The sequence below is a fragment of the Pseudoliparis swirei genome, chromosome 22, assembly GCF_029220125.1.
Source record: "Pseudoliparis swirei isolate HS2019 ecotype Mariana Trench chromosome 22, NWPU_hadal_v1, whole genome shotgun sequence".
In the NCBI taxonomy this organism is placed as follows: domain Eukaryota; kingdom Metazoa; phylum Chordata; class Actinopteri; order Perciformes; family Liparidae; genus Pseudoliparis; species Pseudoliparis swirei.
In genome coordinates, this window is record NC_079409.1 from 20,703,096 (window position 1) to 20,717,450 (window position 14,355).

Here is a 14,355-nt window from a genome sequence, read left to right on the forward strand (position 1 = left end):
ATATGTATTATCTCAGATACATAGCTATGTTTTTTTGCAAAGAATGTACTCCAAATATGGAAAAAACATTTACTTTTTGCTAAAATAAACATTAAAAGTATTGTTAAAAGGCCAATCGGTCCCCCAGGCCATAAACCAGTCTTTTAATTCAGATTAATTACTCTAAATCAACTCAGAGACTTGGATAGGTTTAAAATAATGGAACTCTTTGTTTAAATAAATGAAATTAGTCTCAGGATGGTTAAAAGGAAAGAAAACTATCAAATGAAATGACTAGGATAAATAACATGTGACGCATCGGACAATCAGCTAAAAAAAATTCCCTCATAGAAAATAATTCCGTTAACTGATTTTCTCTTTTTTTTGCAAAAATGAAAATAGTTTTTTTTTTTTCAAAGCTCTTTTGCAAGTTTCCATAAAAAAAATTATTATAGTTCCAACGAGTCTTCTTTGAAAAATATCTACAGCAGTACAATAGTGTTTTTTTTTCTAAATCATACGTAAACACAACACCAAAGTGATTGAGAACGTCGGTTATGTATGGTCACCATTATGCCATTTATTAATGAATTGTCGAGAACACATTAAATGCACTTAAAACACATTTCATTATTTTCATAAATATTTCATATTAAAGAGAAATATGTTTCACCTTGTGCCTACTGGAAAAGAAAAAAAAAAGCATTTATAGAGTTTTGCAACTATCTTGTAGCCAAGAATGAGAGTAAGGCACAAAATAGAAACCTTATTCATACAGTTTTAGTCATGCTATTATACTATATGTCCGGAAAAAGTATTAGGAAGCTATATTGTCAGCTAAATAATCCCCAACATTAGTACACTGTGCATGCTCCAGAGATAGACGGGTAACAAGGAGAAGACTGCGGCTGTGAAAGAAGAAGTTTGTGACACGATGGTGGACATTAATCTACAATATTTGGTCTGGAAGCAAGGAAACCTGCTCTGTGTCTACGGTAAAGTGCATCATGTTTTTGTCTCTTTTCGTTGTTGCACGGGGAACCTGCTCTGCGCTAAAAGTCTCCGACGGAAAAAAAAGGAAACGTGGACAATAATTTCACCAAAGATAAAAATCCTTTGGTTTGAAAGCACATCAATTATTGCCCGCTGTGAGTTAACAGTCCTGCCGACTGCTGAGTGAGATTATCCCCGTGCCTATTTACATGCACACCTGCAGCAACACACACATATCTCTATATATATATATATTGTCCCGGAGTATTCTCATCTAAATTCTGCAGGTAAGCATACCGTTGTTCTACCATCTTATCGCTGGGGGAGAAGATAACTCTATGATACCTGCCTTCAACAAGCCCCCTGCTGTCATAGGATATGTGTTATATATTTCTCTGATTGTCTGTGCATCATTATGTCTTCATGGTCTGGGTGGGAGGGCTGGAAGACAGGGGGGGGGGGATAAAAAGAAAAAAAGAAAAAAGAAAAAGGCACTAAGGTGAAAAGCATAATGCGGGGTAGTAGAAATGGTCATATCAGGGGGACGACACATTAAACAAAAAATAAAGGCTAAATAGAAAACTGCATGATATAAGCATAAGGCATACATAAGTACATTTTCAAATACATGTTTATACAAAAGAATATCATACAATAAACATTCAGTATAAATGAACATTGAGATAATAATGAGGAAGCGAGAGAAAGAAAGAAAGAAAAAAAAAATCTAATCTATTCAGATTCCCTACATATTTTTCCAGCCTTTTTAAAAAAAATTCAGTTTCCCTGTAAACAAATCATTGAAATGATACAAAAAAGTCATAAAAAAACGTCCACTCTTGGGTGACAATGAACCGCTTTGCATTTTGTGTCGCGGCCGCTGTCGTCTTGCTGTCGATACATCGCCGCTGTAAGGCACCAATTTGGTTGTTGACGGCACAAACAAATGAACCAAAGTGATGACGACGTGGTGTCCCCGTTATTTTGTCCATGCAGTGTAACATACAGATCACATGTGAAGATTGTCATTTGTGTTTCAGTCTCTTCGAGCTGTTTTGGTCCGCTGAACAACATCGGCTGTGAATTAAGGCAGTCGTATACGTTGACCCTGATTCCACTTCCCTTTTTTATCTTTTTGTTTGTTTTGTAAATATAACATTCATCTGTTGGTTCCAATCGAGCTGGCCAGGGATCGTCACGGTGGATCTGCAGCGAACTCCAGCTGACGGTCGGGAAAAAAAGGTCTTCTTCATCATCTGGATCTCAACTTGTTGCTTTTGTTGGTCCTCTATTTGTTGACGCTGCTGCTTTGTGTGTGTGTGTGTGTGTGTGTGGAAGACGTCTGAAGTCGTCTACGCGTGAGTGTGCACGGAAATGCTGGAGAGGTCGTTCCTGATGATCTCGTTAACTGTGGAAAGAAGAAAGAAAATTGCGAATCGTTAGCAACTTGTCACGTTGAATGGAGACTCGGATCGTTCCAACATTATTATTATATCAGGTGGGGAGAGGTGGCCGAGGAGTCACAGAGGGTCAGTCTGGGGTCCTAAAGGTGACGCAACAGAAGGGAAGGAAACGTCCTCTCCCGGATTACGGATCTGTTTTTTTTGACGTGTCGCAAATGAGTTTCTATTTTCCTCCCCGTGGGGATGGATGGGTCCAACCGACACAGGACTTTCACACAGGAGACAGACGTCTATGTCCCGTGTGACGCTTCCTTCTGGTCACATGACTTCTCTTATCCTGTCCGTCCTGGAGAGGGATCCTCCTCTGTTGCTCTCCTGAAGGGTTCTGCACCTTTTATTTCTCCCACTGAATTTTCTTTTTACATTTTTTTTGGAGAGTTTCTCCTGATCCGATGTGAGATCAAAGGTCAGGCATGTCGTATGTGTACAGATTGTAAAGCCCTCGAAAGGGGAGTTTGTATTTTGTTATATTGGGCGATACAAAATAAATTGAATTGAATTGAAACCCAAAAAGGACATTTTGGACAGTTTAGTTTCATGGAATATCATTTTGCAGGAGACAGAGTCGCCAGGAGGATTTTCAACCAGACAAAGTGGGCCCCGCCCCCCAAAAGCTTAAAGAGGCCAGAGAAGACCCGGTCACTTAACCACGAGTCACGTTTCATTTGTGTGAGATTTGAATTGCTGCCTCTGGGCCACGAAATCACATCAAATGTGGCAAATATACGTGGCAATGAGCGCAATGCGTCACGCGAGGGCCGCGCGGCGCCCTGACCGCTGGGCTGGTCGTCCAGTTAGAAACAAATGTGAGTCACACGGTGGTTACCAGGCTTTTAAAAAACTCCTATCTGCCCCGTACACACACACACACACACACACACACACACACACACACACACACACACACACACACACACACACACACACACACACACACATCTCTGTTTTCTTTTGAAGTCGTCTCGTCTTTCCTGCACCACTTCCTGTGCCCGCGCCGTTCCCACAGACCTGTGCCACCCCCCCAGCGCCTTTATCTGCTCTGTGTTCTTTGGCACGACGGAGGGAAGCGGCTGTGAAGATGGCGGAGGAACCCCGCGGCCCCCGTGTGTGGCTCGGCGGCGCAAACAAGAAGCTCGTCGGTCGTAAAGAGATAGTGAGAGAGAGAGAGAGAGAGAGTCTGGTGTAACCACCATCGACAGGAAGTCCGCCCACTCTGAGGCCCGCAGTTTGTTGTTACGAGATACCGCTCAGCGATTGGCCGAAGCATCTGAGGCCGACCGAGACGGAAACACGACGGAGTCCCTTCAATAAAGTAGTTCTACGTATTTTACTTGTTGATTTTGTACGTATTTTATTCTATTTGCATGTTTTGTACTATCTGGACCTTGAGTGTGAAATACAATTATGATTGATTGGTCGAATACATATCGACCTGCTCTTCTGTCACAACGATGTCGCTGAGCCCAAAACTGACCGATGGGAGAAAGAAAGAAAAAGAAGTAGGCCACACACACCTATAATAAGCATGTCCTGCTTTCTATACCTCCCACTCCCACACACACACACACACACACACACACACTCACGCACACAAACAAACAGATTGCCTGGGACTCACCTCCCTAAACAGGAGGAACTCCCATTGGAAAAATCCCACCTGTGCCAACACTGCGGGGTGTTTTCAACTCTCCATTCCGCTCCGGGCCAAACGTGCATTTACACGCTGAGGCTATTTTTAGCTCTGCCATCACAGGAGGGCATGAAGGAGGTTGTGCAGGCGAGCACACGCACACATTACACCATCAAACTCTAATCTCGCTGCCTCTCCTCTCGTCGGCCGAGGTGAGGGAACAGCTCCAGGGGAGAAGCCACAAACGTAGAATACATTTGTTTTCCTCACGAAGAAAGCAGTGGCCTCCTTTCTTCTTGTTTAGTCATTGTAAAAATAAAAAAAACTGCAACGTCACCTCCGCCCATACATATATATTAGTTCCATCGCTGTGCTCGATGATGTTCCATACCTGAGGCAGCGAGTGATAATGATAGAACAAAAAAGGTAAACCTGCATGTTCTCTGTCAGAAATGTGAGAATCTCCGAAACAGGAAGTGGACAATTGTTATACCGCAAGACAACAGCGAGCGGCCAATTATAGACGTTTTAAAAGTGCCGCTCGCCTCTTTTACTAGCACCGACTTCTGGGAAACCAAGCAAGGGAAAATAACGTGAACACAACAAACAGATCATCCTTTGAATATCTGTACGTGATATATTACAAACCTGTCCGATTGGTTTTGGCGACAGCCAAATATATATACATATATATAAATATATGTATATATATATACTGTACATATATATATATATATATACTGTACATATATATATATATGTATATATATATATACATATATACATATATATAAATATATAATTAAAATGTAAAAAAGAAAAAAAGAAAGAAAACTGAATTGAATAGATGTAGGTATTTGATTGTATATATATATATATATATATACAATCAAATATATATATAATGTACTTTAATTTTGTAAACAAATGAAAGAATTAAGAAAACTGAATTGAATAGATGTAGGTCAAATTTTTCATTAGATTTTTTGTTGTTGAAGATTGCATATTTTGGCGAACGCTATCCAAATGCATTTTAATTATGTGAAGAAAAAAAATAACTGGAAAAAAACTGAATTGAATAGATGTAGGTCAAATTATGTTAAAATAAAAAAAAATTCTGACCAAAGATCAGGTGTCTGTTCTGGCAATGAATATTTTCCTGATTTTCCTTTTGAAGCTTAACGTTTTTTGACTCCCCCATGAAGTAACTACACAAATATGCAGCATGAGAGAAGACAGGAAGATATGCTCGGGAACATTTTGTCCAGACTGGAAATTGGCTCTAAAAATTAAAGATGATCTTCATAAACAACTAGCGGTTTGCAGTGTTTAAAAAACATGACAGATCATTATTTTTCGATATCGTAACAAAAGGGTCGCTCGCCTATTTAACTCACACCGACTTCTGAGAAACCAAGAAAGTGAAAAGAACATTTGAGGAAACCTGAATGTGCAACATGCACACAACAAGCAGATCACACATTTGAATATCTGCACACATGCTATATTACAAATACACATGTGTGTTGGAGACAGCTATCCAAATGCATTTTAATTTTGTGGAAAAAAAAGAAAAATTAATCACATTTTTGATTATATATTAAAAATATATATATAATCTCAATGCTGACCAAAGATGTCACAGTTCTGGGAATGAATATTTTCCCGTTTTTCCTTTTTAAGCGTAACTTTTTTGAATAGATAACCACAAATATGCAGCATGAGTGTTCAGTTGACAGGAGGACATGCTCGGGAACATTTTGTCCGGAGTGGAAACCGCCTCCAAACCTTAAAGATGATCTCTATAAACAGCTAGCAGGTTGCAGTGTTAAAAAACACACCGGATCATAATAATGTATCTCTGTCGTAACAAAGGACGCTTTGTGGTGTTACCCAAGATATGTTTGCTGTCAGACATGAAGGAACTCTCTGTGGCCTGGCAGCATCCACATTGGAAACGTATTATTATTATTTTTTTCCAGTTGCCCAGCTAAATAATGGAAAGCTGTAACTGGGAGGACACCCGCTCACGTCTAAACAAAAACAGTGGAACATTTACACCACAAATATTCCACTGCCGTAAAAAAGAAACGAAAAAAAGTGACATCCTTCATTAGCCGCCCTGCTATCAGAGAACGTCTGTCTGAGAGATCTAGTTCAGGTGGGAGTTGTTTCACAGGTGTCAAAGAGAACCACACCGATATGAATCAATGGAGATATGTCAAAAATGGAAAGCGATTCCGAAACCAATCCGAACTAGTAAAGACACGTAGAGATGTTCACGATAACAAGGAGCTACTCGGGGACTGTACAAATGCAAAGGTATTTTTGGACACAAGGAGCTTCTGGCGCCTCCTCTGTCTTCAGTCATCCAGCCATTGGGCGTCGTGACCTCATGAAGAGTTCAGTGTGAACCCGACCTGCACCCGGGGGTTTTAGTTTAGCATTCCTATGTCCTATGTAGGGCTGGATGCAACTAACGATCATTTTAATAATCGATTTACAACCCTTTAATGGAAAAAAAGAAAGAACTGACCACGCTTTACTCACACGAGTTCGCTCGCCCAACTATTTGTGGTTCATTCGCGCCTGAGAGGGGGCGTGGCTTATCTCCGTGGAAACAGTTATCATTCCCGCCATCCACCACGGAAAGAATTAACCACTATTTCTACGTTATACTTTTTGAGGACATCCCACAAACATCGTAACATCTAACGCCCTCGTGTCTAGGTTCCTAACATTAATATAATATATATATATATATATATATATATATATACACTACCGTTCAAAAGTTTGGGGTCACTTAGAAATGTCATTATTTTTCAAAGAAAAGCACTGTTTTTTCAATAAAGATAATATTAATCAAAAATACACACTATACATTGTTAATGTGGTAAATGACTATTCTAGGTGGAAATGTCTGGTTTCTAATGAAATATCTCCAGAGGTGTATAGAGTCCCATTTCCATCAACTATCACTCCAGTGTTCTAATGGTACATTGTGTTTGCTAATCGCCTTAGAAGACTAATATCTGATTAGAAAACCCTTGTGCAATTATGTTAGCACAGCTGAAAACAGTTATGCTGGTGATATAAGCTATACAACTGGCCTTCCTTTGAGCTTGAAGTTTGAAGAACAAAATTAATACTTCAAATATTAATCATTATTTCTAACCTTGTCAATGTCTTGACTATATGTTCTATTCAATTTTCAATTCATTTGATAAATAAAAGTGAGTTTTCATGGAAGACACGAAATTGTCTGGATGACCCCAAACCTTTGAACGGTAGTGTATATATTCGTTGCCAACTGTTGAAATGATCAATTTTTTATCGATTCTATGCATTCTTTGTTGCAGCCCTAGCCCGATGCTTACTCGTCCCTCCTCTACATCAGGTTTGTGAGAATGAGCAGGTACAACTTCCGTCTATTGTGGCCTCTCGCAGCATCTTCATTAGGGTTGGGTACCGAAAACCAGTATCAATATGGGGAGAGATGGGGAGACGGTCGCCCTGACAACGTGGAGACCGGTGATGACGAGAGCAGCCTCAACTCAGATTAGTACCGTCACGTTGATTGCAAATCTTGCCTTCATAAAAGTAGGCCAACAAATAATAAATTAGCCATTATAACCATGTTTAAGCTAGCTCGTAGCTAGCACGAGCTACGAGCTACGAGCTACGAACATGAGAACGTCTTTAACAGGGAATATGGCCGAAGAGGTTTTTAATGTCGTCTTTGCCAATCGTCGTTTTGTGTTCTCTTTTTTTTAAAGTATCGGTTCAGGCACCGTTTTAGGCACCGGGATCGTTTTAAAAGTACCGGTTTAGCACCGGTATCGGAAGAAAAAAAAAACGATACCCATCCCTGATCTTAATAAGGAAATAAGTCAGAGTCACGGATAAACACGTAGAGCAAGAGGAGGACGACGTCATCCGAACTGCTCTCCTGTGATGTGTTTGGGGGAAGTCGGACCGAGCTCGGAGAGAGACAATTGAATTTCCTGGTCCATATTACTTTTGTTTCCCCACTATATCAAATCTTCTCTCGGCCTCGGCAGAAACACTTAATGGACAATTTGCCGCCTCCCACGTGAAGCGGCTGGACGCAGAGAGAGAGAGAGAGAGAGAGGGAGAGATAGAGGGAGAGGGGGGGAGAGAGAGGGGGAGAGAGAGGAGGAGAGAGAAGGAGGGAGAGAGGAAGGGAGAGGGGGAGAGAGGAGAGGGAGAGAGGGGGAGAGAGAGGAGGGAGAGAGGGGGAGGGAGAGAGGAGGAGAGGAGAGGGGAGAGGGGAGAGAAGGAGGGAGAGAGAGGAGAGGAGAGGGAGAGGGAGAGAAGGAGGGAGAGAGAGGAGGAGAGAGAGGAGGAGAGGAGGTGAGAGAGAGGGAGGAGGTCAGAGAGGAGGAGAGAGAGGAGGAGAGGAGGAGAGAGGAGAGAGGGAGAGGGGGAGAGAGAAGGAGGGAGAGAGAGAGATGGTGGGAGAGGGGGGGAGAGAGAGGGAGAGAGAGGGGGAGAGAGAGGGAGTGAGAGAGAGAGAAAAAGGTGAGGGAGAAAAAAAAAGAGGGAGTGAGGGAGAGTGGGAGAGAGAAAGGGAGGAGGCAGAGGGGGGAGAGAGAGAGAGGGGCTCCGACAGCGACTCCCTTCATCTGGTGGCGATAACCGGCGGGGAGGGGTCAAAGGTCAGAACACGCACGTGAATGACACGGAGCGCGACAGAGAGAGATGAAGATGGAGAGGGAGAGGGAGAGACCATCATTATTCTCCCAGATGAACACCAATGGAAAGAGACGGAGCGTTCCACTTCACGTGATGAAGTGCTTCGTGAATTCATCCGAGCCTCGCAGGCGAAGACGACTTCTGATCCACCGGCGGGATCCTCTGGGCCCAACGAGGCGACGACGTGGACGGGCGGCGTGTTCGGTCCACGCAGCTCGGCGGATGTGTGAAGTGCGCATGTGGAAACACTCCATCTCTGACACGGGAGAAGAAGAAGAAGAAGAAGAAGAAGAAGAAGGAGAAGAAGGAGAAGAAGAAGAAGACAAGAAGAGGAAGAAGAAGAAAAGAAGAAGGAGAAGAAGGAGAAGAAGGAGAAGAAGAAGAAGAAGAAAAGAAGAAGAAGAAAAGAAGAAGGAGAAGAAGAAAAAGGAGAAAGGAAGAAGAAGAAAAGTAGAAGAAGAAGAAGAAGAAGAAGAGGGCTGAAGAGCCACAGTTTGTTTTAAAAACAGAGCTGAGAGTTTTTTCTTCTTCTTCTTCTTCTTCTTCACAACTGCCCCGCAGCAGCAGCTGTGCGGCGTTGTGAAAACACAGCTGTGCCACGAGGGCCGCAGCCAATCAGGAGGCCGGGAGGTGTTTGGGTTAGAGGCGGAGTCAGAGGGTGTTATTTCCACCGGGGTAATCGCCCTCCTCACTTTCATGGTTTCAGGTTGTCTCACAGCCCACATGAGAGAAGACGACCTGAGGCTGATAACGGAGATGAAACTCTTCCCGTGTTTCCTCAAAGCGTCCACACTCCAGCATTCGTGTTTCATTTCATTGATTTTTTCGTTTTGGTTTATTTGATAAGGGGACGGTCACATTAATAACTAGAACGGGCACTCGGTAGAGCGCATACCTTCGCATATCACAAGATTGGGTATTGAAGTATGAACATTTTGGCATTAGTTGCATGCCAATTGGATAAAAATTGACCGCGCTATGGTAAAAAGAAGATTTTGACCTTTTCATGACCTTGACCTTGACATTTGACTCGATCAATCCCAAAATCTAATCAAATGGTCCCCGGTTAATAAACAATCATCCCACTAAATTTTATGCGATTCGGTTTAATACTTTTTGAGTTATGCGAGTAACACGCATACAAATAAATAAATAAATAAATACACGGCGATCGAAACATAACCTTCCGCATTTTCAATGCGAAGGTAATAATAACAATATGTAAATGTGCCAGAGCTATTTTTCATCTGTAGTCCCGAGAGGCAGACGTCATAAAACAAAGCTAAAAACATAAGATTACTGATGCAATGTGTGTACAATATTTACGCTTTCCAATGGGTACACTCAAATAATGAATAGTGAGAATAGTGAGTACTCTTCGACATTGTCAAGTATATCAAGTATCACTTGTGGAGTCATGGAAACGGTGTTCATTTCTATCAATAGCCATCAGAGCTTATCGTCTTACGGTTGTATAGAAGTCTATAAGAAAATTAAACTATTTCTTATCTAATTAATTCCCTAAACACGAGTTTATGTCCCAATCCTTTGTTTCATGTCTTCTTCAATACATGCGTATTTAGTAAATTATGATAATTTAGAGCCGCATATGCCATAAAGCTGTGTTAGTTTTTAGGGCGTGGCTCCCTCTTGGTTGACAGGTCGTTGACCTGCGTTGGGAGTTGTCCGTGTCTCTGTCCTTGAGCTTTAACCCTTTCACGGTGTTCATGTTGGTGAGAGTGTGATGGGATGTTTTTGGTCTCCTATACAAATGTTTCATTCAACGTTTGGTTGAATTTAGCTCCGCCCCCCTCGGTCCACGAGCCAATGGGTGACAAGACGAAGACGAGACGGCACCGACGTCACTGACCACTCAGATGCTGTCAGACGACCGCTGGTGGGCGGCGACGTGACGCCCTCTGAGCATTTAGGATTTGTGATTTTGGGCTGGACAAAATAATCTGAACTGAATATACACAGATGATATTAAAATGGAGCTAAAACAGTTATTCTCCTCTTCCTCGCTCTCTCTTTCTTTCCCCCTTTCCCTTCCTCTCTCTATCTCCCTCTCCCCCTCCCTCTTTCTCTTCCTCTCTCTCTCCTTTCCCCCCTCTCCCTATCTCTCTCTCTCCCTCACCTCTCTCTCTCCCCCCTCTGCCTCCTGCCTTTCTCTCTCCCACTCTCCATCTCTCTCTTTCTCCCTCACCTTTCTCTTTCTCTCTCCCTCCGTCTCCCCTCTCTCTCCCTCCCTCTCCCCCTCTCTCTCCCTCCTTCTCTCTCCCCCTCTCCCTCCCTCTATATCCCCCTCTCTATCTCTCTCCCTCCCTCTCTCTCCCCCTCTCCCTCCCTCTATCTCCCCCTCTTTATCTCTCTCTCCCTCCCTATCTCTCCCTCCCTCTCTCTCCCCCTCTACCTCCCTCTCTCTCTCCTCCTCTCCCTCACCTCTCTCCCCCCTCTCTATCTTCCTCTCTCTCCCTCTCTCTCCCCCTCTACCTCCCTCCCTCTCTCTCTTCCTCTACCTCCCTCTCTCCCTCTCTCCCTCCCCCTCTCTCCCCCTCTACCTCCCTCTCCCTCACCTCTCTCCCCCCTCTCTATCTTCCTCTCTCTCCCTCTCTCTCTTCCTCTACCTCCCTCTCTCTCCCCCTCTACCTCCCTCTCTCTCTACCTCCCTCTCTCCTCCTCTCCCTCACCTCTCTCCCCCCCTCTCTCTCGTCCTCTCTCTCCCTCCCCCCCTACCTCCCTCTCTCTCCTCCTCTCCCTCACCTCTCTCTCCCCCCCTCTCTCTCTTCCTCTACCTCCCTCTCTCTCCCTCCCTCTCTCCAATCTCAGACCAGGCATTCCAAAAGAGGAGCGATGCAAACGCTTCTTTTCGGAGAGCCGAAGAGAGAAAAGAGAAAATAAAGTGTAAAACAATAAGTGCTCTGATGTCACTGAGGAGATTTCCAATCAATATGTCTGCTGCTGTTTTTAGCCGAGGGCTCCCGGCTCGGTAGGAGAAGAGAGCCGGAGCAAAAAAACAAGGACACACTCGTCAGTGGAGAGTCGGAGGCCTCTTGGCCTCCTCTAATGCGCCTCCCTTCTCAGAGGACATGCTCTAAGAGTCCGCGGCCGAGGAGCCGGACATGCTGCCCGACCCCGGAGAGACGAGGTGTCGGCCTCGTCCGGATCGCTAACACTCGGAGGAAGTTGTGAGAAAAGCCCGAGAACCACGAAACAGAAGAAGTCCGAAACACAACAACTTTCACCCAAAGCCTCAGCACCACCTTTGTCTTTGATCTGGCCTGGTGTGCTGCGCCTCGCCCCATCTCACCTCACACTCTCTTTGTGAGCCACTTCCCTCTCCTCCTCTTCCTCCTCTTCCTCCTCCTCCTCTCATTTCCTCCCAGGCCCAGGAGGCCATGGGTGTGCTCACTCGAGGCCTCCGGGGAGGATGAGGGGGAGGTGTTTACATGGTTGGAGCTGCTCTCCAGTGCCCTCATCACCGACTCCTCTGTAATCACCGTGCAGTCGCATAACAAAATAAAAAAAGATGGATATTACCAGACACAAACAATTGTTGTTTTCTTTCCTTATCCATTTCAGAAACATGTGACCCACATATATATATATATATATACAGGACTGTCTCAGAAAATTAGAATATTGTGATGAAGTTCTTTATTTTCTGTAATGCAATTAAAAAAACAAAAATGTCATGCATTCTGGATTCATTACAAATCAACTGAAATATTGCAAGCCTTTTATTCTGATTTATTGCTGATTATGGCTTACAGCTTAAGAAAACTCAAATATCCTATCTCTAAATATTAGAATATCATGAAAAAGTATACTAGTAGGGTATTAAACAAATCACTTGAATTGTCTAATTAACTCGAAACACCTGCAAGGGTTTCCTGAGCCTTGACAAACACTCAGCTGTTATAAATCTTTTTTTTTACTTGGTCTGAGGAAATATTAAAATTTTATGAGATAGGATTTTAGAGTTTTCTTAAGCTGTAAGCCATAATCAGCAATATTAAAAGAATAAAAGGCTTGCAATATTTCAGTTGATTTGTAATGAATCCAGAATGCATGACATTTTTGTTTTTTTAATTGCATTACAGAAAATAAAGAACTTTATCACAATATTCTAATTTTCTGAGACAGTCCTGTATATATACGTATATATATATATATATATATACATACACTTATATAAATATGTATATATGTATAAATATATATTTATATATAAATACATATATGTATATATATATATATTCATATATGTGTATATATATACATTATAATAAATATATACAGTATATATGTTTAAATATATATAACTATATATATATAAAAATATATACATATATATGTATACATATATACTGTGAATAAATATAAATATATATATATGTATATAACAATATACATATATATACATAGATTCAGTATATAAGTATATATATATATGAATACACACAAATATATATAAATACATACAGTATATATGTATACATACAGTATATATAAATAAATACATATATATATATACTGTATATACAAATAAATATATATGCATATATACATAGATTCAGTATATATGTATACATATATATAAATACACAGATATATATATACATATATATTTGTATATATATATATACACACATATATAAATATATATATATATATATTTTGGGTTCTGACCTCTAGGTTGGGAACCATTGGTCGAGCACGCTAACCGCCATAAGTGTGTACTTTTTTCTACAGAAAAAGACAGTGGACGCCACGGCGCCGCCCACTCGGGGTTTCTTGATTACACGTTTTCAGTTTTGATGGCGTCACGTCGCGTATTTATTTAGCTGCAAGCGGAGGAGCTCCACGATCAAAAGAGTCCGTCAGAAAGCTCCGTCGAAAAGAAAAGACGTTCAGGTCGGGGGACGAATCCAAAAGCTCAGTTTCACACGACGAGCGAATCGGAACAAAAGCACAGAGGCCCTCAAACGCACCAGAGGCGGACATTTCTTTTTTGCGATTGAGATATGAAAGGAGACGGATTAAAACCCTTCGCACGGCTCATTACCGATGGGCTCGACGGTAAAATAACTACAGCCATCTGATAAGTCCATCTGGTCCCGCGGCGGACGGCTCTGACATTTCACTGGGTTCTTTTTTCTTTTCTTCTTGAAAAGAATACGAGCATATTGAAGCAATCATACTTCGGCGCGTCGCAGCCGTCTGAGTGCGAAGTTGGCCGCCGCCGCGCATGCAGCACGCGGTACGATTTACAACCGCGTCTTCTTTAAATCACCTGTTGCCTGTCGGGGGGGCCGAGACGTGGGGATTCTTCTTCTAGACGCGATTGTCCTTTTTTATTCATATGCCGAGAGAAAGAAGAAGAAAGAAAAGGTTTACACTCGGCGCAAACCTCATTGTTCACGAGTAGATGGCTACTTCCTGTTTGGTAAACGTCTGGCGCGACCTTTGCGTGACCTCAAGTCTCTTCTGGAGGTTTGCTCCGGGTCAGTCGTCTTGGTGGACTGCCGGTCTCTCGTGGGTTATTAGACGGCTCTTTTAAAAAAATAT

General features: G+C 42.4%; 1 protein-coding gene across 1 annotated transcript in view; it reads right to left on the reverse strand.

Moving 5' to 3' along the window:
• Positions 1–534: 534 nt before the first annotated feature.
• Positions 535–14,355, reverse strand: part of LOC130213187 (nuclear factor of activated T-cells, cytoplasmic 1-like) — a 75,704-nt gene continuing 61,883 nt past the window's right edge. Inside the window, exon 10 of the mRNA XM_056444653.1 lies at positions 535–2,380. Within this exon, the coding sequence (XP_056300628.1) occupies positions 2,325–2,380 (56 nt within the window). The 3' untranslated portion in view covers positions 535–2,324. The remainder of the gene's footprint in view (positions 2,381–14,355) is intronic.